The sequence below is a fragment of the Saccostrea cucullata genome, unplaced genomic scaffold (assembly GCF_032062105.1).
Source record: "Saccostrea cucullata isolate Sc308-1 unplaced genomic scaffold, CSIRO_AGI_Scuc_v1 ctg7066, whole genome shotgun sequence".
Taxonomy (NCBI): Eukaryota; Metazoa; Mollusca; class Bivalvia; order Ostreida; family Ostreidae; genus Saccostrea; species Saccostrea cuccullata.
Window position 1 is genome coordinate 15922 of NW_026921891.1, and position 25961 is coordinate 41882.

Sequence of the window (25961 nt, forward strand, 5' to 3'; positions counted from 1 at the left end):
CTTCGGATGAGATCGAAGAAACAGCTGGGTCCGTTGTTATAAAACATACTTAAGTCTGAGAATGCTCTCAAGTCTGAGAATTTTCTCAAATCCAAATTTCTCAGACTCAGGCGGCCGTCACAAAAAGTTGTGAAAAATAAAAATCTCTTAAACTCTTTTATTCTAAAATTCTCAGCTGAGTAATTCTCATGAGTTGAGTTGAGAATTTTTTTGGAGAATTCGAAATTCTCAAAGTTTTATGAAGACGGACCCTGGAACGAGAAGGTAAAAAGGTCCTTGATGTCGAGTACTGTTCTATTTTTGCAACTCTTTACAGGGAAGTAATTGCGTCGATATATTTCTGAAAGGAACATTACATAAACAAAGAGGCAATGTAATTATGCAAGAAACAAAATAATGGTTAATTAGGAATGGGCATGATTGTTTATAATAAGATCAACTGATTCAGAAACTCGTTTTTTTTTTTTTTTTTTTTTTTTTTTGTTGTTGTTGTTGTTTTTTTTTTTTATGAATTTATAAATAGCAGGTACATAATCACAAAAATGATTATTTAGATATTATAAAAGCGCCGTATTTACTTTAACGATGAAAAGTTATCAGTATTTTTAAAAAATCTAAATAAGGCCATTTTGGATTTGTATACAATTTTAAATGATCAAAAAATGTTGAGTAGAAATATCGAAATAACATTTTTTTCATCAGTCTCTAGAAATGGATATGACGACAGAAACAATCTTAGTGTCTAATCCAGCGTCAAATGTCGTAAAAGGCAATAGTGACAATATCTATCCAGTGATTTAGATATAAATTAGAAAAGAGAAATTTATGTTTTTATGCAACAAGGATGAAATGAGAGAAGAATGAAACAAGAATGAAGAATGAGGAAACAAGAATGAAAATGAAAGCTGAATGACCATACTAATCAATAGCGTTACATATCTATTTGTACAGAAAAAAGAAGTATCTCACATACATGTAGCGACTTGTAGCTAACAATAGGCAGACATATTCTGATTTCTTATTGTATTTTTGCTGTTTTTAGGGTAAAGGTATATTGAGTTCTTGAAGGAAATTTTACAGGATTATTTTAATTATATTTATATGTATTTTCTAAGTTGCGAGTATATGTATAATAATGTAAATAAGTGTCAGATTTAAGATCGGACTCGGTCTTGAATAATATAGTGTATTAGGAAAAAGAGTATCAAAGCACCGGAAGTTTACATCAGTTCCTGGTTGAACAAGATGAAGCAGAGTACTAAATGGGTAGGCTTTACTTGATTGGCAGAATTCAGGTATGTAAATATTTTCATTTTAGAGTAAAAATATCAATGTTTGAAATAAATGATGGAATGTAGGAATATTACAGAAAATATAGAAATACCAGGGGAGATTGTAGGAGTGGGGATTGATATTTCTGGCAGGGTGTCATTTACTGTCGGTCGCTGTCAGTTCTAAATAACTGCAAATTTGACCTATAAACGCCGCGGCACGGTATATTTTTTTTTCCATGTTTTTAATACATTTAATTGCTTAGAACGAACTTTCAAATGACATCAGAGATTTGTTTGAAAGTGAATTAGTAAATTACTGGGAGGGTATAAGGTTTGTTTAGAGTTCTATCGGAAATTAATTGATACTCTTTTCCTATTAATGAGGTGCAGACAGAAATGTCAGAAAGTAACGAATCGTTTCGATTCTAGCTCATATTTTCGGGAGGGGGGGGGGGTCTCACATTTTTCATGAACTCACTTGCATGTGAGTTTTTGAAGACTGACCTGACTGCTCGAAGACTAACGATAAACTTTAATCGTGACTTGGAAATCGTAACGCTTAGTGAAACACACTTACTACTATGTTCAAGTTTCAGAATACCCCTAACAAAAAATACTATAGTTAACTATAGTTTACTATAGTTAACCATAGTTATAACTTTGACACTTTGAAAACTTTGATTTACTATAGTGATAACTTTGACACTTTGAAAAACTTTGACGAAAACTTTGACACTTTGAATAACTTTGACGAAAACTTTGAAACTTTGAAAAACTTTGACGAAGACTTTGACACTTTGAAAAACTTTGGCAAAAACTTTGACACTTTGAAAAACTTTGGCGAAAACTTTGAAAAACTTTGGCGAAAACTTTGACACTTTGAAAAACTTTGGCGAAAACTTTGACACTTTGAAAAACTTTGGCGAAAACTTTGACACTTTGAAAAACTTTGGCAAAAACTTTTACACTTTGAAAACTTTATTGATACTTCGAAAAACTTTATCGAAAACTTTGACACTTTGAAATAATTTATCGTAAACTTGGATACTTTAGCACTTTGAAAAAAGGTTATCGAAAACTTTGATACTTCAAAAAACTTTATCGAAAACTTGTATACTTTGAAAAACTTTATCGAACACTTTGACACTTTGAAAAAGTTCATCGAAAACTTTGACACTTTAAAGGACTTAGCGCATGGTTCTCAATTATTATAAAATTTAATGCATATACCTTCCTTCTGACTACACGTTATAAATTTTCTGTTTGCATTGTTGATAAACTGCAGTAATTAAGAAAATGATCAGCTCAAATGTAACCTCCGATTTGGAAGAAAAAAGTTAATCAGTTTGCGGGTCACGTGGTCTTGTGACGTCAAAGGCGACAATACCGATCATCTGTTCACGTTATTCTTAACAAACCCCTACCCGACTTTTCTGATTATGGACGACCAAATTGCTGATATTGTTGACATCCCTGATAGGTTAGATATTCAACCATATATGTTCGAGCCGCTAGCAGCTGAAAATCTACAAAATCAGCAAGAGAACAGCGAAGAAAGTGAGGAAGACGAGGGCAACAACTCGCCTTGGAAATACAGCATGGTTTGTCATATTTCGTTCGTATAACCTTATTTTTCTCATTAATCTATCGTAATAGTATACGAATTTTATATGTTTTTCCTAAGAATAAAGATATAACACTTTGAACCTAGTATTAAAGTACGATTTTGAATAACTAGAAAATACGCATCATAGAGAGAGAGAGAGAGGTGGAGATGGAGAGAGAGATAGTAGTAGTACCGGTATTTATTTGGTGTCATGTCATCATACATAAAATAAATACTCATATACAGATGGACAAATTCGGTAATCAAAATCAGAATACGATATTAGTCTAAATTACTGAACGTTTTTTTTTAATCATTATACTAATAAATCAAACCATTTTCTCAAATCCCATAAAGGAGGAGGGTGGGGGTCAATAAAGAATGTGAGCACATTTTTCAAAATGATTGTGTGTAAATTAAAAAATTCAGGAGGTATGTCATTCATAAGAAATAATTAAGTGACTTCTGCTTCTGGCCTTTTAATTTTATCTACTTGTTGATTGTTTAATACCCCCCCCCCCACAAATCTATTTTTATAACCAGAAGTCTCTGTCGAGACTGAAGCTCTACTGGCTTGTACTTATAGCAAAGGAAGAGAAAAGTACTTCAGCAGTTGGGAATTGAAACTTAACAACAGCAATAGATAGAATAATGATCCTTGATAAAGTCTCTTTATGTTCTTAATGTAGTCTACAAGTTTGCGAAGTTATATTGAAATCAGACCAAAACTGTAGGAGGAGTAGCATTTTAATGGAATTTCACAGAAATTTCTATTTTTAGATACCACGGCAAAACCGTTTATTGAAATCAAAAGCTGATAAACAGAATTATGTATCTTAGTGTAGTCTACTTGTGTGCCAAGTTATATTGAAATCAGACCAAAACTGTAGGAGGAGTAGCATTTTCAAAGAATTTCACAGAAATGTCTATTTTTAGTAACCACAGCAACAACGTTCATCGAAATCAAAAACAGATATAGAAAATTATGTATCTTAGTGTAGTCTACTTGTGTGCCAAGTTATATTGAAATCAGACCAAAACTGTATGTGGAGTAGCAATTTAAAGGAATTTCACAGAAATTTCTATTTTTAGTAACCAGGGCAACACCGTTCATCGAAATCAAAAACCGATACACAGAATTTTGTATCTTAGTGTAGTCTGCTAGTGTGCAAAGTTATATTGAAATCAGACCAAAACTGTAGGAGGAGTAGCATTTTAAAGGAATTTCACAGAAATAACCACGGCTGCGGCAACAACGTTCATAGAAATGAAAAACTGATAAACAGAATTATGTATCTTAGTGTAGTCTTCTTGTGTGCCAAGTTATATTGAAATCAGACCAAAACTGTAGGAGGAGTAGCATTTTGAAAGAATTTCACAGAAATTTATATTTTTAGTAACCACGGCAACACCGTTTATCAAAATCAAAAACCGATACAGAGAATTATGTATCTTAGTGTAGTCTACTTGTGTGCCAAGTTATATTGAAATCAGACCAAAACTGTAGGAGGAGTAGCATTTTAAAGGAATTTCACAGAAATTTCTATTTTTAGTAACCACGGCAACAACGTTCATCGAAATCAAAAACCGATACACAGAATTATGTATCTTAGTGTTGTTTACTTGTGTGCCAAGTTATATTGAAATCAGACCAAAACTGTAGGAGGAGTAGCATTTTAAAGAAATTTCACAGAAATTTCTATTTTTAGTTACCACGGCAACACCGTTTATCAAAATCAAAAACCGATACACAGAATTATGTATCTTAGTGCAGTCTACTTGTGTGCCAAGTTATATTGAAATCAGATCAAAACTGTAAAAGGAGTAGCATTTTGAAAAATTGTTTACAGACAGACGGACAGACGGACAGACGGACAGACAGACAGACAGACGGACAGACGCCGGACGCATTACTATCGCATAAGCTCTTCTGGTCTCTGACCAGTAGAGCTAAAAATTACATGCATTTGTTTCAGGTGCGAGTGTGGCTTTTGTGAGGTCATGAGGACCAGTATTGAATGCATTTGCTGTGCAGAAGTTTCACTCATTCAAAGAATCTGCCAGGACTGCAACCTAGAATGCATCACACAACACCAGACCTTTATTGACAATTGCCTCAATGAGAGGGTATTAGAGGTCAACCTGCATGAATACATCCAAATGGAGGGGCCCCTTGATGATAACGAGCCAACGAATGAGTAAGAATAGAAACTGTACATACAAGCATAACTATTTCTAATTCATGGCAAGGAAGAAAATATTTATCTTGCTTGCATATGTATCAAACTTCAATGGGCAAAGTCTAAAAAAAAAATATATTTTATTTTACTATTGACTATGGATCATAATATTTTAATAAAGCAAACTTACATTCAAAATTACATTTAATGGAAAAATGAATTTTATAAATTTTAATTAATTAACATGATTTACATTGTTTAAAAGAAGAATTAAGCTATAACAATACAATCAGTTTAAAAATCATTCAATAATTCATATCAATTTGCAGAGTTCTTCGTCACATTGCATACAGGAGGTTTGTATTCTGGGTCTGGCATAGGCTTGGTCGCGGCAACAGAAAGGTACTACCATCATGTGTTGTCAACAAGATTCGTGATAGGTTTCCATCAGAATACTACACCGGATTCCAGTACCCTCAACCAGTATAAGTCCATCACCTAGCGAATCTGGTGCGCCTTGACATAATCAGCTGTTGTTTGTTGACTGCAGCATATGAAGAGGTCAAAGGTGGTGGCTGATACCCTAGAGATACACGCGCATCTGAAGAAGCCGTTGAATATGAAGGGAACTGTCTCCGACGCTCCACCAAATTCATCCTCAACAGATCAACATAATCTGTAATTGTTAAAGTTAATGTTGACATTTAACAATCATAAGTTTCTACAACAATGAAATTAACTTTGATATTTGATATTACACGCTGATATCACTAAAACAATTATATAAATTTGGTTTTAATAAATTTTTCTATCTTAATTATTATTTTTGTGTTTGGTTATATACAGAATTTCTTATCTAAAAAAAATATAACATACCATAAGTGATTCGAGTTTTGTGTGGTTTGACTACAGCATGCTCCCCTTTCTTTGCCTTAGGATAACTCAGCTGCCATTGGGCTTCACCTGCTCTTGTGGAGGCTTGGTGTCTCCTTCCATTTTCATTAAAGTGTAGTGATGCTACACAGAGCCTAAAATAATTCATAATTCAGATATTTAAAACTTTATGGGTTCATTTTATGATCAAAATAAATTCTTTTAAAATCAAAAGAAAATGATTCATTTGTTCATGCTTTATGTTTGTAAATTACCGTACCTGGCCATCATTGCAGGATAAAAAAAAGTGTGTGTTCTTTGGAGCAAAACTGTTGACCACACTATGGTAAACCTCCAGTCCATATGTCCGATGAAGTGGGGATAACTTGCCAATGTCCTTCAACAGAAATTTACTCTCCACCACTTCTCGAAAAAGTTTGTGGGCCCTTGAACCTATGGGAAACAATAGTCAATCATTGATAACTTAAAATTAGATAAGTTTTATTATATAAATTGGACATTACTTTTATTATACACATTGTACAACTATTTAAATAGTTCAGTAGTTTTACAGAGTGACCTAAAGATGTGATAAAATTTGATGTAATACCTTCTTTAAGCCAAAGCTTATCTTCAGCGAATACCCCATGTTCACAACTATCATGTTTGTTAGCGATATGTTGAGTCAGAGATGCCCACTTCTGCTCCTTGAGTTCCCCATTTTCCCCGCTAGAGACAGCCACCCAGTAACAGTGGTTGACTGCACTTTTGACCCATGGCCTGATGTTCTGGCAATCTTTCTTTTTGGCTGCAGCTTCTAACTTCTTTGAGACTCCTGTATATTAAAAATTTAGTAGTTTTATAAAAATGTCAAAATTTTAACTTGCATTTTAATCAAAATAACTTTAATATATATACCTTTAGCCATGTGCCACACATCAAAGAAATGGTTTTTGTCTGGGTGTTCTGTCCTCATGTATTTCTTCACCATACCGTGTCTGTCTGTAACCAGGGTTCGGACATGAAGTCCTGCATCACTAAGTCTAATAAGACTGCGTTTCAAACCCTCCAACTCCATATGAGTAGTCCCAGCCACTTCGTTACTCTAAATGCAATAAAAAACATAATTAAATATGAATGAATAATGGGTTATATTAGATTACATATACATGTATTCATAAAGGCAATTATGTTAATGGGGGGGGGGGCATTGCAATAATAAGACAATAATTTCATGTAGTGACAAACAAATAATAGACAAACAACATTTATATTTTACATATTAAATAATTACACATAAGCATGATGTGTGTGTACCTGAACCAATTGAAAATCCATGACTTTTCCTGTCTCCAAATCCATGAGTGTGTAGGATCCAAACTTTGCTGAGAATCCAGGGGAATCACACCTAGCATCACCTCCAAGTGTTAGGATCTTTCCTTCACTGTTTCGAAGAAGCTCTTCCTGATGAAAATCCCAAGTAAAAAGTGAGGCTGGAATCACATATAGGCAGTCTGAATCCGGTTAAAGGTTGATGTTGACATCATGGTGAGTTTCAAATGTCTAAAGAGACGCAAACTCTTGGATACATTGGATCCACTAAACACTATGGCACTAGCTACAAGAATATTAGACCATGGCATTCCACAATGACACTGCTGGCTCTCCCACTGGAAAGAGTGTCCATAAGGGCAAGTGGAAAGTGTCCCTATCATAGTTCCTCTTGTGAACTGCAACACAGAATTACATACACCATCACAAGAGCCACATTTCTGTAACAGCTGGGCCAAGCACGATTCGGATACCAAAAACTGTCGCTCTTCCTCTGGTGGGACATCTGTGCGTAATGGACAAGTGACAGGCATATCCTGGGTATCCTCGATCTCCTCATCACTCGAGATGTCATCATCCAGCGGATCATAATCTGGGTCATGTGGATTCTGGCTGTCTTCCTCCTCCTCATAACTCACTGAGTCCGAGTCGTAAGGATCCTGGGGGTGAGATCAGGCAAAGTTGCTAAGCCTGCAGCCACTTGCAATGACACACCATCACAAAGGCTGGAGTATTGGACTCCAGTGGACACAGTCTGAACACTTGATGATATAGGAAGGGAGACCTGGATTCTTCTAGTTCTCTGGGGAACCTGAATAGATGCCTGACACTTCTTGGATTGAGTCACTGCAGCAATAGGGGTGTTGATGGTGGATGTTTCCTTTTCCGGGACTGTGGTATCAGCTCCGGGATCTGAAGCAGTCTCCGGTAATGGTTGTGGATCTGGGGGGTAGTGCTGGGTTGATGTGTCCTCCACGTTTCGTGGCTCTAATTCTTGTAGAACATTTAGGCAGAGAATCTGAGAACATTTTTGTTACTTTTAATATTGACACAAAATACACATAATATGACGTACAGTATCTGATGTACAGATATTGATATAAGCCCATCAATTTTTTTTAATGTTATCACACCCTTTACATGACTGAATTTGTTCAAATTTTAAATTGACTTTTTTTCAATTTATTTATTAACATGTATATATTTTTATCTTGTATTGATTATTAATTATTCAATCTCATTCATAGAAAACAATTCATCTTTTCTCATTTAGGGAAAATATTGTTCATTTTCCTGCATTGCCTTCACATTTATTTACATCGTCATCGTAACAACAAATTTTACTAGTGCAAGTGCACTCATGAGACGAGGACTGGATATTTTTTCTAGACTTACTGAACTTTTGCTATATTATTTAATAAATAATTTAATAATTAATTAAGATATACAAATGTACACTTACATCAGCCCGCTGTCGTTTAAAAAAAGCTCCCCGGGGCTTCTAAGACGGGATAACAATGGCGGCGTTCTCATCCTGGGGCTTGATTAAGAGGGGTACATCTGGAACAGCGTCGCTGCGAAGCCAAATCCTTGCACTGGAATACCCATTTACCAACATTCTATCTGGATCCCTTTCTAACTGACACCTAGTGAAATGTTTAGAGCACAATCTACTGTTATTTGTTGGTACGAAGCCTTTCCGCCGACAGTAAAATGTCCAAACTTTTCTCCGTGCAGCATCACTTTGAAAGCTGAAAAAACTTAGTCCGCTCCCCTTTTTCTGAGTGTTTGAACAACCATAGGCAGCACAATAAACCATTGTCACTAATAGTCACCTATTATCATCACATTTGACAAGATAACGGTAATTATTTCATCCAATTAGGTGATTATCCAAACAATGACTGCACAGTTGTTTCACATTTTCTCGCTCGAATTGTCGCCTTTGACGTCACAAGAAATATGGCGCGTAAAATCTCGGGTAGAATATGCATAAAGAGCGATTGAAATTTTAATTGAATTCAACTTTAAATTAAAGCAATTTTATTTGCTTTTGAGAGAAATAAATTATTATTCGATTAGGGCTGGGTATTGGCCTGAGATTTCGTATTGCGATATATTGCGATACTTTTAACTGTATTGCGATATGTATTGCAATATTTTCAATGTAATAAAAATGGCATTTTCTTCCTAAATTTACTTTAATTAACATGCTGAATGTACATAACTATGATAAGTAACCAACACAGAAAAAAAATCTTGTTGATTTTAATTTAAGTTCTGCTCTCAAATGTTCCCACAAAACAACTTCTGACTTACTATTTAGCTAAATAACAAACTTTCATAAGTCCATTTTTATATTTAATGACAAAATTCTTTAATCTTATCATATTGCCAATATATCGATATTACAAAATCGTATTGCGATACGATATTTTTTGCCATTGTATTGCAATATATTGAAATATCGATATTATTGCCCAGCCCTATATTCGATGCATATATATTCTATTTCTGTCAAAATTTCAAAAATAAAGGAACCATGCGCTAAGTCCTTTAAAAAACTTTATTGAAAACTTTGATACTTTGAAAAACTTTGGCGAAAACTTTGACACTTTGAAAGACTTTGACGAAAACTGTGACACTTTGAAAAACTTTGGCGAAAACTTTGACACTTTGAAAAACTTTGACGAAAACTTTGACACTTTAAAAAACTTTGGCGAAAACTTTGACACTTTGAAAAACTTTGACGAAAACTTTGACACTTTGAAAAACTTTGGCGAAAACTTTGACACTTTGATTTACTATAGTTAACTATAGACCCTTTTCTTTTGACGCATGTTGTCTAGGAGTTATTCCCCTTAGCCGCTATATTGTAGGGCAACATTCCCAGATCTCTTCATTATTCAACCAAGTTCATATTGTTATACTGGTTACTGAGGTAAAGATAATGCTATTTTTCTTTTGAATATACGTTTGTTAATGCATTTATTAACACATGATTATAAGATAGTGAATATTTTACCCCATATATTTCTTGCATGCATGTTCAAAATTGGTTTCTTAAAGAGGAGAATTCACTACTTTGCCCCACAAGATTGCGGCTAAGGAGAATAACTCCTAGGCAAAATATGTCACAGGAAAAGGGTCTATAGTAAACTATAGTTAACTATAGTATTTTTTTGTTAGGGACGTTTACGAGCTACGACCTGTTAGTGAAACGGTCGCCTGTGTTTTAATGTATAGTGAGTTTTATCTATTTTGTTTATTTTAATTATAAATGAGTCACATTATTTATGGGTTTTTTTAAATTTAGATAAGTTCATCTACCTGAATGAATATTGCTTTAGAAAATGTTGATCATACAAGGGGAAAATCCAATATTATGATGTCTCGTTTTGTTCTATAACCTAAATGCAATGAAAAATGATTTTCAATGAAACAATTTTGCAGGATTTTCCACATGTTTTAACAAATTAAAGCCGTCTAGGATACGGACGAAACATTCAAACATTAATGAGAGATTCGATTAATTATGCTTATCTATGCTTTGTGGCAACGCACTTTGAAAAAATTACGCACTTTGAAAAATTTTTTCGAAGTGCGTTAAAATTGGGACAAAATCAACGCACTTCGAAAAAAATTTTCAAAGTGCGTTAAATTTGGGACATACTCAACGCACTTTGAAATTTTTTTTCAAAGTGCGTTAAGAGTTTACATCAATATATTTTACCATTGAGACACTTAACGCACTTTGAAAAAAAATATGTAAAAACAAAAATTCTGGATTTGGAGTTTAGTAATGGAAAGATTCTATTTCAGTGTTATTTATCTTTAAAAAAACTTGTGAATTGATTTACTCCCGTCGAGAAGAGGAGAAGAAAAGTATAAAATCTCAGTCTAACTCTTCCTCTTTCAATACACAGGCGTCGGTAACAAATAAAAGGGGTGGAGGGGAGTAATAAGCCCAAAAAGCCCCCCTTCCCTTGCCCTTTGCCCGGTTTCGATGCCTACATGTATGCTATACCCAAACAATGGATATGTATTTACATTACCGGTATGACGTTGAAAACTATCAATAATTAAATTAACTTAAAAAAGATGAAAACTAGAAATTTTTAAGTACAGTAAAGGTATGAGTGAGAAAAAAATGTTCATAGTCTTGAAAAATCTATTTGTCCTTTTTTCTTAAGATAAATGCTATGCTTTAAGTCGTTCACTTTTAGTCCCCCCCCCTACATCTTATTACAAACTAGAAATTTTAAAAAAGAAACGAAATAATGGTTTAAAACAATCATCTCTCTATTTTGTCTAAAATAACATCTCCCTTTTATAATATTTATCAAAACCTAAAATATTTAAAACATCAATATCTCAGGTCCTGAAGTGTCCATATCACCAAAAAGTTACATGTATCCAACCAAAGTCAATTATTTATTATACCGATTATTTGTAAGAATATTCATCAAGCTTTACATTTTTTCAAAGTGCGTTAATATGGTCGATATTAACGCACTTTGAAAAGAAATTTAATTGTTTCAAAGTGCGTTAGCTTGGTCCCAAATTTAACGCAGTTTGAAAAATTTTTTTCAAAGTGCGTAATTTTTCAAAGTGCGTTGTAACAATGCGTTAATTAGAAATAAGAGTAATCTGAACTATACCAGTTAAATACAACAAGTGAATCACTTTCTCTCCATTACCTCTAACTCATATTTCTTGTTTGAAAAAGTTACACTACATAAATACAATGTAATACAACTCAGTATCTTTATTTTTCTTAAAAAAAACATTGCCAATGCGCCAATGCAGGTTTGTCCTAGTATCTCTTTAAATATTTTTTTCATATTAATATGTATTATTTTTATTATTTCTTCGCTCTCTGGTTCATCAAATAGTCTTTTCAGGGAGCAGCATCTACTCACTATACTGTAAACCAACTTTATTCGCGACGACTTCATTTCACGACTTACCTTGGAGGGGTTTTAACTAGTTCGCAACGATTAATTTTCGCTACTAAGCCTTTGTGTTGATAGACACCGATAGAGCCGATTCGCGTCGTGAAATATTTTTAATGACGGAGCTCTCGCGAATATCGCAAAAATTTCTCGCACGCGAATGAAAGTTAGTTCACGGTATTCTATAGAAAATACACACAAATCGCAAAGTAAAGATTTTTGCAAACTATCCATCACGATAGGCTTTGCAAATCTAATAATATCATGAAAATAGTTGCAACAGAATAATTATATAACTGTCACAATTTCCAACTTATCAAATTAAATCATTATATATATGGAGTCAGGTGCCAAAAATATGGGATAAACCCGTGAAACCCCTGAAATAACAAACACTTGCCTTTAGGAAAATCTGATTTATATAAGCCGGGTCTTTTTTTTAACTTACATGAATGATTATTCATTTTTGAATTATTATTATAATTGGTTAAAATGAAATCAAAATATTTCAAGAAAATATATATACTGGAAAAAAATCTCTTTCTCTCACCCCAGTTTTATAGTTCAAAACTTAAACATACTTATATCAATTAATATGTAGCTTACAACTTACCCTAAATACTCAAAAACAGACAAAATTAAAAAAAGGGAGATGACGTTCAAAGAGACGCAAATTACGCTTGTTTGAAAGAGCATGACAGATCTTGAGGAAAATATTTCATAATCTCCTCAGCATCATAATAACATTTCAACATTATGTACATAAGGAAAAGGGTGCCCCGGGGGGGGGGGGGTCAACCAGAGTAGAATAAGAATTCTTACCTTTGTTATCCTTCACAAGATACAGTATACATGTACATGTATTTCAAGTTGACCCCCTTATAAACATCATAGGAATTCTCTCTTTACTTTTGGGAGGACAACCCTTGTATACTTCACATATGATTTTTTTAAACTAATTTCTATTTTGCTTCTGTGCTCAAAATGAATTATCTGTCGACTAGGTTAATTTGAAATATACGAAGTTACTATCATGAATACTTTTGAGAAATTATCAGAAGTTTACTTATTTGCATGTTAGCAGAATCAAAAACCTCTCAAAATTCAAAAGATATTACCACTTTTTTATGTATTCTTAAATCTGATCAAAGGTCAAGACCAGACTGTGTAAATTCTGCATGCTACTAGTTCTTTTTCAACAAATCTGAAAACAAACAGTACACTTGTTAAATAGGCATTACTCGAGTAACCTGCCTCTAAAAATAAACAAAGCATTTGAATAACAGAACTTAATATGATGCATTTAGCAAAAATTGTCACAGTTCGAGAAAAGGATTTTACAAAAGCCAATTTTCTAAGCAATAAATGAGTCAATTAAAATCCCAGCCTTTAACAGTACTCAGTCTGTTAGGTGAAATAGATGGGCAGATGTATTGGCAGACAAACAGACAGAAATAGAGATGGCAATCAAAATTATCTTCTCAGCAGGTGACATAAGTAAAATATAGAATTTTTAAAAATGCTATCATACAATCTTGAAATAACTTAGAAAAACCAATGATTTGTCTTTGATAATTGCACAGAATTGGTTAGGGATTAGGTACCTTTTAAAAATAAATGATTTTTCTTTAAAAATAAATTATTTCTCAATTTTCTTTATTTATCACTTAAATACATGAAAGTATGATCGTTTATTTTTAAAGTTATATTTCTTATCAAATATAAAATGAGATGCAATTTCTAATAAATTATAAAAAAATTATTTCTAACAATGATAATTTTATAGTTTCAGATTTTTGTTATATTAACATGTAAATGATTAATTTTTAAATAAGTTAAAAATTATTAAAAGAAAGACATAGTGCACGTGAAACAATTTACTCTTTAATGATCTTCAAACTTTCAGAAAAAAAACTTACAGGGACTTACAGGCTTAAAAAATGACAAAAAATGTCTAACGTTTTCGATACTAAATTTTACGCCAGTATTTACACACTAAATTGTGCGCAGATTTTCCCCTATTTTCCGAAAATAACAAGGAGCATGTCACACAGCGGGTTTGATCAGTCGGCAAGGGATGCTCACTTCTGTATGGCACCTGATTATACTTATGATTATTTGAAGGTTCGTGTTTGTTTTTCTTTAAAATGTGTATTATTGACAAGTGTGAATATTGTTCATTATCTCCAAATATATCATCAAGAGTCAGTTTGTTAGGAGTCAAATTCTAGATCAAAAACCTACAAATACAACCTATTATGGATAAGAACTGATAAGAATTATCTTCTAGTTGCCTGAATTTATGAATTTTCCAGACGAATAATGCGACAAGAATGGAAGAAAGATAAGGTATATAAAGCTGAGAGAATTTGATAATCAATTAGTACAAAACAAAAACAGATTAATCACATATATCGGTTTTAATTTATGTTACCATAACAAAAATGCTATTATAATAGTAAACTTTATCTTAAATATTCTAAAATGTTTTAACGCATAACTTTTAAGTTTTAATGAAAAAAAAAAGTAATTTGAAATTTATCTCTTAAACGCAACTGTTACAGATTAATCGACTTATGCAGGAGTATACTTTTGCCAGAATTGAGTTTGTTGTCTCTGTGACTACTAAGGAATATATGTAGAGACCTCTCAATACAAACATATACCTATAACCATTATCATTATTATTGTCCCTTTCAATTACATATACTGTAAACAAACTTTTATTCCTGTGCTGGAAATTTTCATGAGGCTCGCAAAGGCCTCGTCATAGCGAATATTTGTCGCCGCGAAACGGTACTGAATGTCTCCGTGTCTATTAAAACAGGCCCAAAAATGTTTGGTCGCAAAAATTAATGATCGCAAGCTAGCTTACTACCGGTAAATTAATCCTCGAAATAAAATCGACGCAATAAAAGTTTACAGTGTATCTAAGATGCTTTGATCTAGGGATGTTATAAAAATATCTTAAATTATTAATGAGTCATCTTGTTTATGTTTTGATGCTTAAAAAAGCTCATTTACCTTTACAGAGTTTATAGAGTTTATTTTAAGAAAAGATCATTTAAGGGGAAAATCCAAACTTGTGGTGTCTTGTTTTTAGTTTCATAACCTGGATGCATTGAAAATAATATTTTTTGATTTACTTTTGACTGGATTTTCCAAATGCCTTTGCAAATTGATGTCATCTGAGTTAAACAGAAACATTTAAATAATCATGAGAGTTTCGATGATGCAAAGTAAAGTATGTAGTCATGACAACTTATATTGGGAGAACAGACGGTTTTTAGCCGGGCTTATTGCTCGTAGAGCAATGCCCGACTTTTGCTACGGTGTTCAACACGAAATGTTGCTTCATCACCGCTTAATCAAATTGAAGCGTTAGAATATACATGTAGTAGAGATCAACGAGTAATTTCTAACATTAGTTAAAAATAATTAACTGACAGACATCGTGATTGTACTTTAGTACGTGTTAAACAATTTACTTTTGAATCATCTTATTGATTTTAGAAAAAAAACACTGATGGTTTAATTTACTTAATGAAAAATTGAAAACCCCAAATCAAAACAAAAAGGTCAAGAATGCAAAGAAAGAAAGCAAATAAGGGAAAGAAACTACAAACAATCACGTAATTTTAAAAAAAATGCTTCCATAAAATTATTCTACAACAACATCAACAACATTTACAAAATTATCAACCTCCATAAATCTTAGAAAAATACGTGTAATTCATATGTTTAAAAATTAGACATTAATGCAAACATTTTGGTAAAAATAAAATCTAAAACGTGTAAGATACAGACCCTGAGATGTGTTACTACCCCACATGCACGGTACACGAACGGTACGCGCTCTGTACACGGTTTGCACGAAAGGTACAAGGTTTACACAAAATACTACACGGATTGCACGATACGCTACAAGGTATACACGAAATACTTTGCACGAAAGGCTATACGGTTTACACAGAAGTCTGCACAAAATGTCTTGTGCACGTATCCCTCACGCTTTGTACATGAATCTCGTACGCATTGGCCTCGATTAGGATTTTCCACTCGAAATCTCTAGGATATTACACCGGTTTCATTATACACATGTATTAATTAAATCGCAACCTTTCAAAACACGTTTAGCAGCTGTTTAAATCAAAATTCAGTACACCGGTATTATATTTGTAGGTCTCCAAAGTGGGATGGGACTCCAAATTCCGATGATCACGCCAAAGTCCGATAGTATGCGCCAAAAACTGATGGTCTGCCACGCCAAAGTCCGATGGTGCGGAAAACTATTAACGTTTATGACGTCATAGTACCACTGCGCCAAACTTCAATGCTGCGCCATGCCAAGGTTTTGAAAACAAGTATAAATAAATGCAAAAACTAACCCTTATCTCTCAGATAGGAGCGAGACTAACCCTAAACTCCAGAAAAGTGTGTATTAACAATAACCAAAATATCTTGTGTGGGTGAAAGATTTACCCTAATCACTCAACTAATATGCGAGGACTAACCCTACATCTCTCGGGTTATGCAATGCAAGGATTAACCCTAATCAATCGAGTGGTGTACGAGGACTAATCCTAATATCTCGGTAAGTGCAAGCAATAAGCAAAATTAATAAACTTTATTGAGAGGACGAATTCAGAGATTATGGTTTTTGAATTCAGGACATCGGCGTCCGTGATTGACGTCGAATTATTTTGACGTCATAAACGTTAATTTTTTCTCTGCACTATCGGACCTTTGCGTGTCAAACCATCGCACTTCAGCGCAACGTGTCTCATAGGAAACGAGTCATCGGACTTTGGCGTGACCATCGGACTTTGGCATCCGTAACGACAGCGAGTCATCGGGGTTTTGCGCAGACCATCGGGGTTTGGCGTCACCATCGGACTTTGGAGTCTTACATATTAACCGATAGAAATATTCAACATTCTGACAGTTGCTATTAAGGTAGAGACCGATAGCAATCACGTGATAGAAAGAATTCGCATATTTGCACGTGCTGTTTTTCCGGATTCCGCAACGCCGTCAAATAAAAGTCCCCATTTACACATTATTGTCTATGCTACAAGATGGCCGACGAAGCAATCGAGAAATATCCTCTATTTCAAAGACAAATTTGCCCTACATATTAAATCTTTACAGTTCTCGAAATTGAAGCATCTTCATGAGAATCAAAATAGAAGTGAGACTGAAACCGACCAAGAACATAATTTTGATGAAACTACTCCTTGTCCAGTGTCCACTGACCACTGCAGCACCACGTGGGTGCACCGGTATCGATCTGTGCCTGATGTTGTTTTCTGGTTAGACATTTTAAAGACCATGACCCTACAGATGTTAATTGGTATGACGGAAGAAGAAAAATTTTTGCAGAACAGATTTTTTGTATGTTGTGTCCGTGTCAGATACATAAGGTGAATATTTACGACTTAGTATATCGATCATGACTAGGCCTATGGTGCTTGTTTGTTTACGCACAGGTCTGGCACAACCAGTATATTTAGCTTCAATTACCAATAACCTTCATAGATTTTTTTACCTTCCTAAAGTAGTTTTATTTAGCTAAAAATTAAAACTTATTTCATGACCAGACTGTAACTTCTAGAATAGAAGAATAAAACCAGACATGAGACATCTCAGAATATGATAAAGGCCGGATTGGTAAAAAATGTAAAGTAATCATACTTATCTGTGCCTAACACAGGAGGTGGTGTTTAGTTACTCAGATCAAAAAATGGAAAAACATATTTTGCTTAAATTGTTCAAATGCAGAAATGTGTAAACTTTCTCTGCTTTGGATGACAGGTGCTTTTTAATTATTATAACCCCTTTTATAAATGATAGTGGACATTTATTTGTGAAACTTTTGTCTTTTTGAAATAAAATGCAAATTGTAAAAAGTTGCATTGAAAAAAAAGAAACAGCTTTAGGATCAAGTGACAAAAAAATAGGGTCAGTCTGGTAGCAGGAAACAAGACTATTTTTTTAGCCTTTTGTAATATTTATGTACATGTAATAAATTTATGTATGTATTTTTTTAATGCTCAAAGGAGCCCTGATTATAAATAGATATCATATTCATAGATTATAAAAGAAATATTTAATACTACAGGTGAAGCAAGCTATGGACTAGACAGTGTATTCAGCTTTCTCTGCTGAAAAAATGTGACCAAATCAAGTGTCACCTGCCTGGAAAGAGGAATGTCAATGGTGCTTTTTACATCACCTCCAAAATAGCCATTGGTTTGTATTTTTTCCTTTCAATTTACACTTGCACATGTATCAGGGAAAATCTAGAATTTTTTTTCAAGGAGGTGGTAAAAAGGAGGTGTTTTATAATACATGTATTAAAAATTTGAATTTATGATTTTTAGTCCTTGTATTTTTAATGTAAACACCATAATGTACATACAGTATTATTGTATACATGTAGAAGCATTTTCTTAAGTCAATGATTTCTCAAAGATCATATAAATATTTCAGGAAAGTTCAAGCCAGATCTGCTACAGAAAACTGAACATAAAGTGGCATACTTTTGTGTCAGGAAATGAGGAACATGTATAGCTGGACTGAGAATCTAACTGGGGATCCCTGCATCACTACTTACATGTACGTGCTCTATTGACTTATATACATGTATGGTTAAATGCTTGTGTATAAACATATAAAAAGGCATGTTGTAAATTGAATTCAAAACTGAATTACCAAAAAAATTGTCAAATGTAAAGATGTTTTCTAACTTGAATGAAATTGTTTGACCTAAAGCATCAAAGAATTGGTAATATGATAATATGAAGAAGTCAGTATTGTTAAAAAAACTTGTAAGTGACATGGTTTTTTAACAATATTGACCTCTTCACATTATCATAGCTAAATTTGCAAAATAAATCAAAATTGTTAATGAGGCCACACCAATTTAATTTCTTGTTCGTCGGACATTTGATGAAAAAAGTACAAACGGGCTAGCGGTCAAATAATAATATTATTACTTTATTTTAGGCAAAATTTTTAGGTGGGGCATGAAAAAATAGGAGCGGAGAATTATATTTTTTCTGATTTGCAGAGTAAGTAGATTAAAAGTACGATAAATAGAGCGGAAATGGAAAAGAAAACAGCACATAATTCCCATGGTGTGGGGATTTTAAATTAATATTATTTGTATAGTTCTGTTTAAATATGAGCGCGCAGGTCCGACGAACAAAAAATTTTATTGGTATGGCCTAAATTTTACAATTTGTTTTAAATAGATCAAGCTATTTACTTTATTTTATTTTCATCATGTTACAGATCCCATGGAAATATAGGATCCTTGGCTAATCAAGTGTCATCTGCAGTGTTACAAAAGAATATTGGATATCAATAAGGTATATAGGGACAAAACTGAATTTAAAAAATGGAATAAGATGTAAACGGAAAGTATTTTAATTCCACATATAACCCCATGGTCTTGGCCTTATAGTGTGGCCTACATTTAGAAACTAAAATATTTGATCTTTATCCTTATATACCAGTTTGTTTAATTAAGACAATTCATTAATCCAGATAATTTCCTTAAGAGCAAAAGTGCCCAGACTAACATGATTAATGAGACCGGCTAAATATGCATTTAATTTAAAAAATTCATGACATTATATAAAAAAGGTATCTCAGAAGTGTCTTATATTCATATAGACATAGTCATACTATGTTTGCAGTGTAAGAAAGAAGTAAAACATGTATTTTCATTCTTTTTGTATTAAAATATTTTGTTCTGTTCAGAAAAAGAACTACCAGAAGGAGACGGTAGAGAGGAACGGACATATCACACCATAAGACGTGCTTCAAAATCTGAATATACAGAATGAATTTTGCTAACTGCAGATCACCTTGTGAAAGAACACCTTTGTTGTATTGACATAAAAACAACGGAATTGTCAGGATCCTTGAACATGACGCACCTGGCTGCATACGATGGCAATTAAAAATGCATACATGTTTACACTGATCTTTGTTAGCCAATAAGACAAAAAGCAAAATAGCAAGTTTATCCTATTACCGTACATGTACTGAATGTATTCACTTTATTTTGTTGAACTACATCATGAGTTTAAAAATTGTACAGTATCATATACAGTTTATGGTGGGATTCCTCTAACTTTTATGAATCTGTTTGCAAAATCTATACTTTAAGGTTACAAATTATTACCTCTAATACATTGTATGTTCTTTTTTTGTAAATTATTACACTATTTTTGTATGTATGTAATGGTAAACAAATAATCCTATTTTCCCGCACTTTTTACCATGTGATGCTTTAGTGTATTAATATCTGACAACTGATGACCAGGCAGTCTTCATTTAATAGTGTAATACATAACCCATTTTTATCTGAATATTTTTAAAACAAGAATAACATGCTGTGGATTGATTCTGCGTTCAAAACTTCTTAATCACTGGGTTTTCTTATTTATGTTGTACATGTATTTGGAATAAAAATGGAATTGTTAAAAGAAAAGTGAAATTAATCATTCTATTGTTGTCAAAGGAAGATAATAAAACCAGTTTACTTATGCACAGAATTGGTCAAAACATATTGTCATTGATAATTCATCTAATAATCATATGTATAATAAATCTACAAAGTCAATTTGAACGATATCAAGGAAAGTTCTTATCTTTTTTAATATAAGTGCAAAAAGGTCAAGCAGGGCAACATGTGTCCAAGTGTACATGTATAAATTGTTTTCTGTGATATAGAATGCAATTTAGAAGAATATTACATGGAATTTTACTCATTTTCTTTGAAATATTTTGATTAATTCTATCTATCAAAGTCACTTTGAACGATATAAGGAAAAGTTCTTATCTTTTTTAATATAAGTGCAAAAAGGTCAACCAGGGCAACATGTGTCTAGGTGTACATGTATAAATTGATTTTGTGATATGAAATGTAATTTAGAAGAATATTACAAAGCATTTACTCATTTTCTGTGAAATATTTTGATAAATTCTTGATAATACCTCTTAGTCACCATATTCTTCAAAAGTGCATCCTTCTAAAGGAAGGGGGTAGGGTAGGGTGTAAGATAATAAAATTGTTCCAGGTTGAATTTAAACCCCATTATGTAGTATGATTTTTTTCTAAAATTTAAGACACTTATAGACTAACTATAATAGTGCAATAAAAAAAGAAATTTGATGGGTAATTTTTTCACAGTGGAAGCAGAAGTGTGAGACTTTGTGCAATGAATAGGCAATATTTTAACCTAATTTGACCATGCATCTTGGTAAATATAATTCTGTTTTTCGCTTACAATGCATGATAAATTTAAGATTGATGTCAAATATTAATTCATACAGAAAGATGTTTGAATTCATATAAGACAAATGATAATTGATATAGCAATAAAAAATTTGCAGCCCTTTTCATATCATATTCATATATTATTTTACCCTGCTTTTTCAGCTCTTCGGTGGTTGATGAAGGCTATATTAAAATTGTCAAATTTCTCTAAAACTAGCCCGATGACCTGCCTTGAATTTTTGATATGATTTAGAACAAGGACTCAACACAAACATATAAAAAATTCAGAAAAATTCAATGGGTAGTTTTTTTGTTGACAAGCTATCAATCTCTACCTTAATTAAAAATTCCATTTGGTATTTATTTATTTGTCCAATTGTTTAAAGATGAAATGCCAATATCATCAATTACCATGATATAATTGTTATATATTTGTCATTTATTACAATGTTTCTCTTACAAATGATGTTTTTACACGTATAATTTAATACATTACACAAATTTTTTTTTACTTATATACTTAGTTATTGATTTTTAAAATTATGATCAAATTGTGTTTGATTTCCCTAAGCAGATTTTTTTTTCTTATTATTGATTTATACTGAAATATATCTATAAATTTTATACGACTAACAATTATTTTATGACATATTTTAATGCAGAAGTATTAAGAAAAGTACATAAACAATCTTTGTCGGCATATCATTTCAATTCATACTGTACTTGTACATAATTTGGTGTATTCAAAATTTAGAGTAATCAATGGGTATGGAGTTGTTGGTTTAATCATATATTAGCGCTACACTTGTCCGTTCAGTGTCTTGTATATGTGAATGATTTCTTAGCGGTATTCATGAATAAGCGCATTCTTGTCTAAAGCCGTTAAAATATGATGCCCGCTTTTTAAATTACACAGTCATACAGTATACTATTGAGGGATATTTTTACAGAAAAAAAGAGCCTGTGCAAAAGAGTATGAAAATTTCCATGCACCAGTACTGAGGGACCAGATTAAAATTCACTGAATATACTTCACTAAGAAATATTTATATAACATTTAAATGTATATAGAGATTCATACATGCTAAAACCTTTGTTCCACTCAATATCAAACCGAAGGTGCAATATCATCCGGAAGGTCAAAGGCCAGAGGGCTCATATTGTTCGGGTGTCTATATGGTTTTGTCATGTATTGTTGTTTCTGTAATATATTTGAAAATAGTTTACATTGTGACGGCGTGTAATGAAGTGATATTTGAAATACTAACAGAAATATATTGCTTTTTCCCCGATGTGATTCCCGTGAAACAGCACCACACTTTTGTTAAATTACGTGTAATGCTCGAGATATCGCCAACATAGATTCAAAATGTGCATAATAAAAGATGTCGTATACTTGGGTATTGGACTTTTACGAGGAGCGCTGACTTTTACAGTTGACACTTACTTTTACACTAGGGCTATGTACGGTAGCTCCTTTACATTATAAATATTTAGCTGAACATTTAATTAAACGGAAATAACGGTTATTTCAATGCACATATAAGTTGTCCTGGAAGAAAACGACAACGACCCTACTCTCAGCTCCCGGTCTTCACATGTAAGTGCCCCTAACACCATACCCATGACCACAAGAAAGGTTTTCTTATGCATTATCAATTCTGTACTTCCGTACATGATATAAGTTTAAATGTCCAAGTAAACGTCAACTGTAGAAGTCAGTGCTTCTCGTAAAAGTCGATTAGTGACATTTGTCTACAAATAGCAAATTGGAATGTTAGACCGTTATACCTCTATAAAAATGCTATACGGGAGGGTGAGACGACTCTTATCGACGAACACTTTATGCCTAGGTCACATTTCCCGGCCGGTAGCCGTAGACCGGTGGTAATCGGTAGTAATCCGTGGTGTTAACGATGCCACAACATCGGTCCACATCGGCCCAGTAGTCCTTAAAGTATCAGTCACATTATCCAGCGATGAGCATACGATGGACAACCAATGCGTTTTATGAGAAAAATGGCCTGGTTGCCGGCCGGAGTTACAAAGGTTCGGCGATGCATTGCTAAGCATAAAACGATGTTCCAGGATAATCGGCCGATGTATATTACATCCCTCATACATTTGGTGAACATCGTTCGTACATCGGTCGACTACGGGCCAATGTTTGGTCGAACATCGACCGATGATCGGTCGTTATCTGTTGAACACCACTCAAACCCCCCGATGACCTCAGATTCAACGGATATTGGACGATGCTCGGCCATACATCGGCCGATCCTTGAAAGATGTGTTAATGATGGGTTGCCGATGAGGAGCGATGTGAGGCATCGTTGGAGACATCGCTGAATTTTAACTACGAATTATTTCCTACCGATGACCCCACCGATTCGCAAAAAAGACTCAGTCACCGTCCGATCACTAGTGGTGCCCGGCCGGCAACCACGCCATTTTCATCAAAAAACATCGGTTTCTCATCGTATACCCCATCGTTGAATAATGTGACTTATACTTTATCCGGACTGTTAAGAACGTGATTGAGAGTGATCCATTGTCACACTACATTTCATAAGTACCTGCAGTCTTTGTATTTAAAACAAAAAAGAATATGTCTTACATGTTTAATATATTTTAAACTTGACAAGAAATGGTGTATGGATGTTTAAAAGAGAGAATAAGTAACTCAAACTGGACGTAATTAACTTTTGGGAAAATGTTGAGAAAATGAAAGCTCATATTCTTTTATAATGTCCGTGACGTCGAAAATTTTGCTGCTGCGTGATTAATGATATGTTCTGATTATCACTCAAAATGTATAACAATTTACATTTTGATATGAAATTTTGAAGACCATTTATTAAGTATTCTTTTATATTATGTTTGACATTTTGTCCGATTATGTCGTCAATTATTTTTTCTGTGCAACAAGTCCGCGTAATTTTTGAACGGCCCTCGCAAATAAATAAAGATAACACGAATACTATGATCATGATTTTAAATTCGCTTGTTGTTTATTTCATAAAGTTGATAATTGACAACAGTAACTTAACAATCATTAAATTTGTTTGGCATTGTTATGGGACTATATTTTTATAGTAAAATTTGACGTCATGGGACGGGGCAAAGGAAATTAACGTGGAAAACCTCATGCATTTCAAATTATTATACTAAATTAGGCGGTATTTCGATTCATTTTAAGATAGCTATTTCAAGAAAAAAATGAAAATATGAGGGATCACTGTCTGGCTGTATGTAGGAGACTATGCGAGGGACATCAACGATAGTAGGAAACATGGGAAAATTTTAGCATAATGGGCTTCGCCCATGTTTCCCACTGTCGCTGATGCCCTGACATAGCCTCCCAACAAAACAGCGATTCCTTAAATAACCCATACATTTATTTCACATACCTTTGAAATATTTTCAAATTAGTTTAACTGACACATATGACAATGTGTGTTAGCTTAAAGTATTTTCTTACATTTCAAAAAAAGTAGGAATATTTAGTTCACATTTTTCGTCAGGCTCTAGAAATGAATACGACGACAGAAGAATTACATCCGAACATTTTGCGAAACAAGATAAGGTATTAACAATCAGAAGGATGAACATATGGAGATAACGACCAGTATCCGTAAAAGTCCATAAAACAATACAAAATAGAGCAGAGCAAACATGGGTCTCAGAGGTGGGATCAGGTGCCAGGAAACAAGAACACCAGCAGTCAGTACGTTCTATGTCAATAACCTTGCCAGCAAATATATTCTACTAATATCTTTAAGCTTAGTTCAGAGAAAACTACTGTTTTTCATACTAAATTTTATGCCATTATTTACACACAGAATTGTGAACAGATTTTGCATTATTTCCCAGAAATAACAATGAGAATTCATCGGGTTTGATCAGTCAGCAGGGAATGCTCACTTCTGCATTGTACCAGATCATATTAATGATGATCTGAAGGTCCGTTTTTGCTTTTCTTTAAAAGTTGTATCGTTGACAGGGTTTTTAACATTGAATACTGTTCATTATGTCCAAATATATCATCAAGCGCAAAATTTTGTTCGGAGTTGGAGATCAAATTCTATATAGATAAAAAAACTTACAAATACAAACGTGATGCGGATAAGAACTAGCTTATAGTTGCCTGAATTTATGATTTTTCCAGACGAATAGTGCGTCAAGGATGGAAGAAAGATAAGGTATAGAAAGCTGAAAAACTTTAATAATCACTGTTTAAATCAAACTAGGTTCATCTATTGGTACAAAAAAAAATTAAACTTCAGTTTTATAGCTCTGTGAATCTTCCATCTGAATAACAAACATATATTTATAACATTTCAATTCATTTGGTAATTGTCAATTTCCATTACATATACAGTTACTGTAAACCGTTCGGGAAATTTTTCGCGACGTTAGCGAGAGCCTCGTCATCGTTAATATGTCTTG

The 25961-nt window shown here is 33.3% G+C and overlaps 1 protein-coding gene, 1 long non-coding RNA gene and 1 pseudogene across 2 annotated transcripts; 2 read left to right on the forward strand and 1 right to left on the reverse strand.

Annotated features, from left to right (window-relative positions):
• Window positions 1-2713: 2713 nt before the first annotated feature.
• Window positions 2714-5549, forward strand: LOC134260856 (P2X purinoceptor 7-like). Its single transcript, XM_062743386.1, has 3 exons — window positions 2714-2889; window positions 4857-5078; window positions 5390-5549. Exons 1-3 carry the CDS (start codon window positions 2714-2716, stop codon window positions 5547-5549), a joined length of 558 nt encoding a protein of 185 aa, XP_062599370.1.
• On the reverse strand, window positions 4516-7128 carry LOC134260855 (uncharacterized; annotated as a pseudogene).
• A 10048-nt stretch (window positions 7129-17176) lies between these two features.
• LOC134260854 (uncharacterized) lies at window positions 17177-20866 on the forward strand. Its single transcript, XR_009990652.1, has 5 exons — window positions 17177-17643; window positions 18342-18472; window positions 18713-18838; window positions 19517-19593; window positions 19988-20866. It is a non-coding gene; the product is annotated as an uncharacterized LOC134260854 (long non-coding RNA).
• The last annotated feature ends 5095 nt before the right edge of the window (window positions 20867-25961 follow it).

Bases quoted from the DNA above. Each gene is read 5' to 3' on its own strand.
- LOC134260856 (XM_062743386.1), top strand. From the start codon at position 2,714: ATGGACGACCAAATTGCTGATATTGTTGACATCCCTGATAGGTTAGAT. The intron at 2,890-4,856 runs GTTCGTATAACC...CATTTGTTTCAG, and splicing joins AGCATGGTTTGTCATATTTC to GTGCGAGTGTGGCTTTTGTG. The intron at 5,079-5,389 runs GTAAGAATAGAA...ATCAATTTGCAG, and splicing joins GATAACGAGCCAACGAATGA to AGTTCTTCGTCACATTGCAT.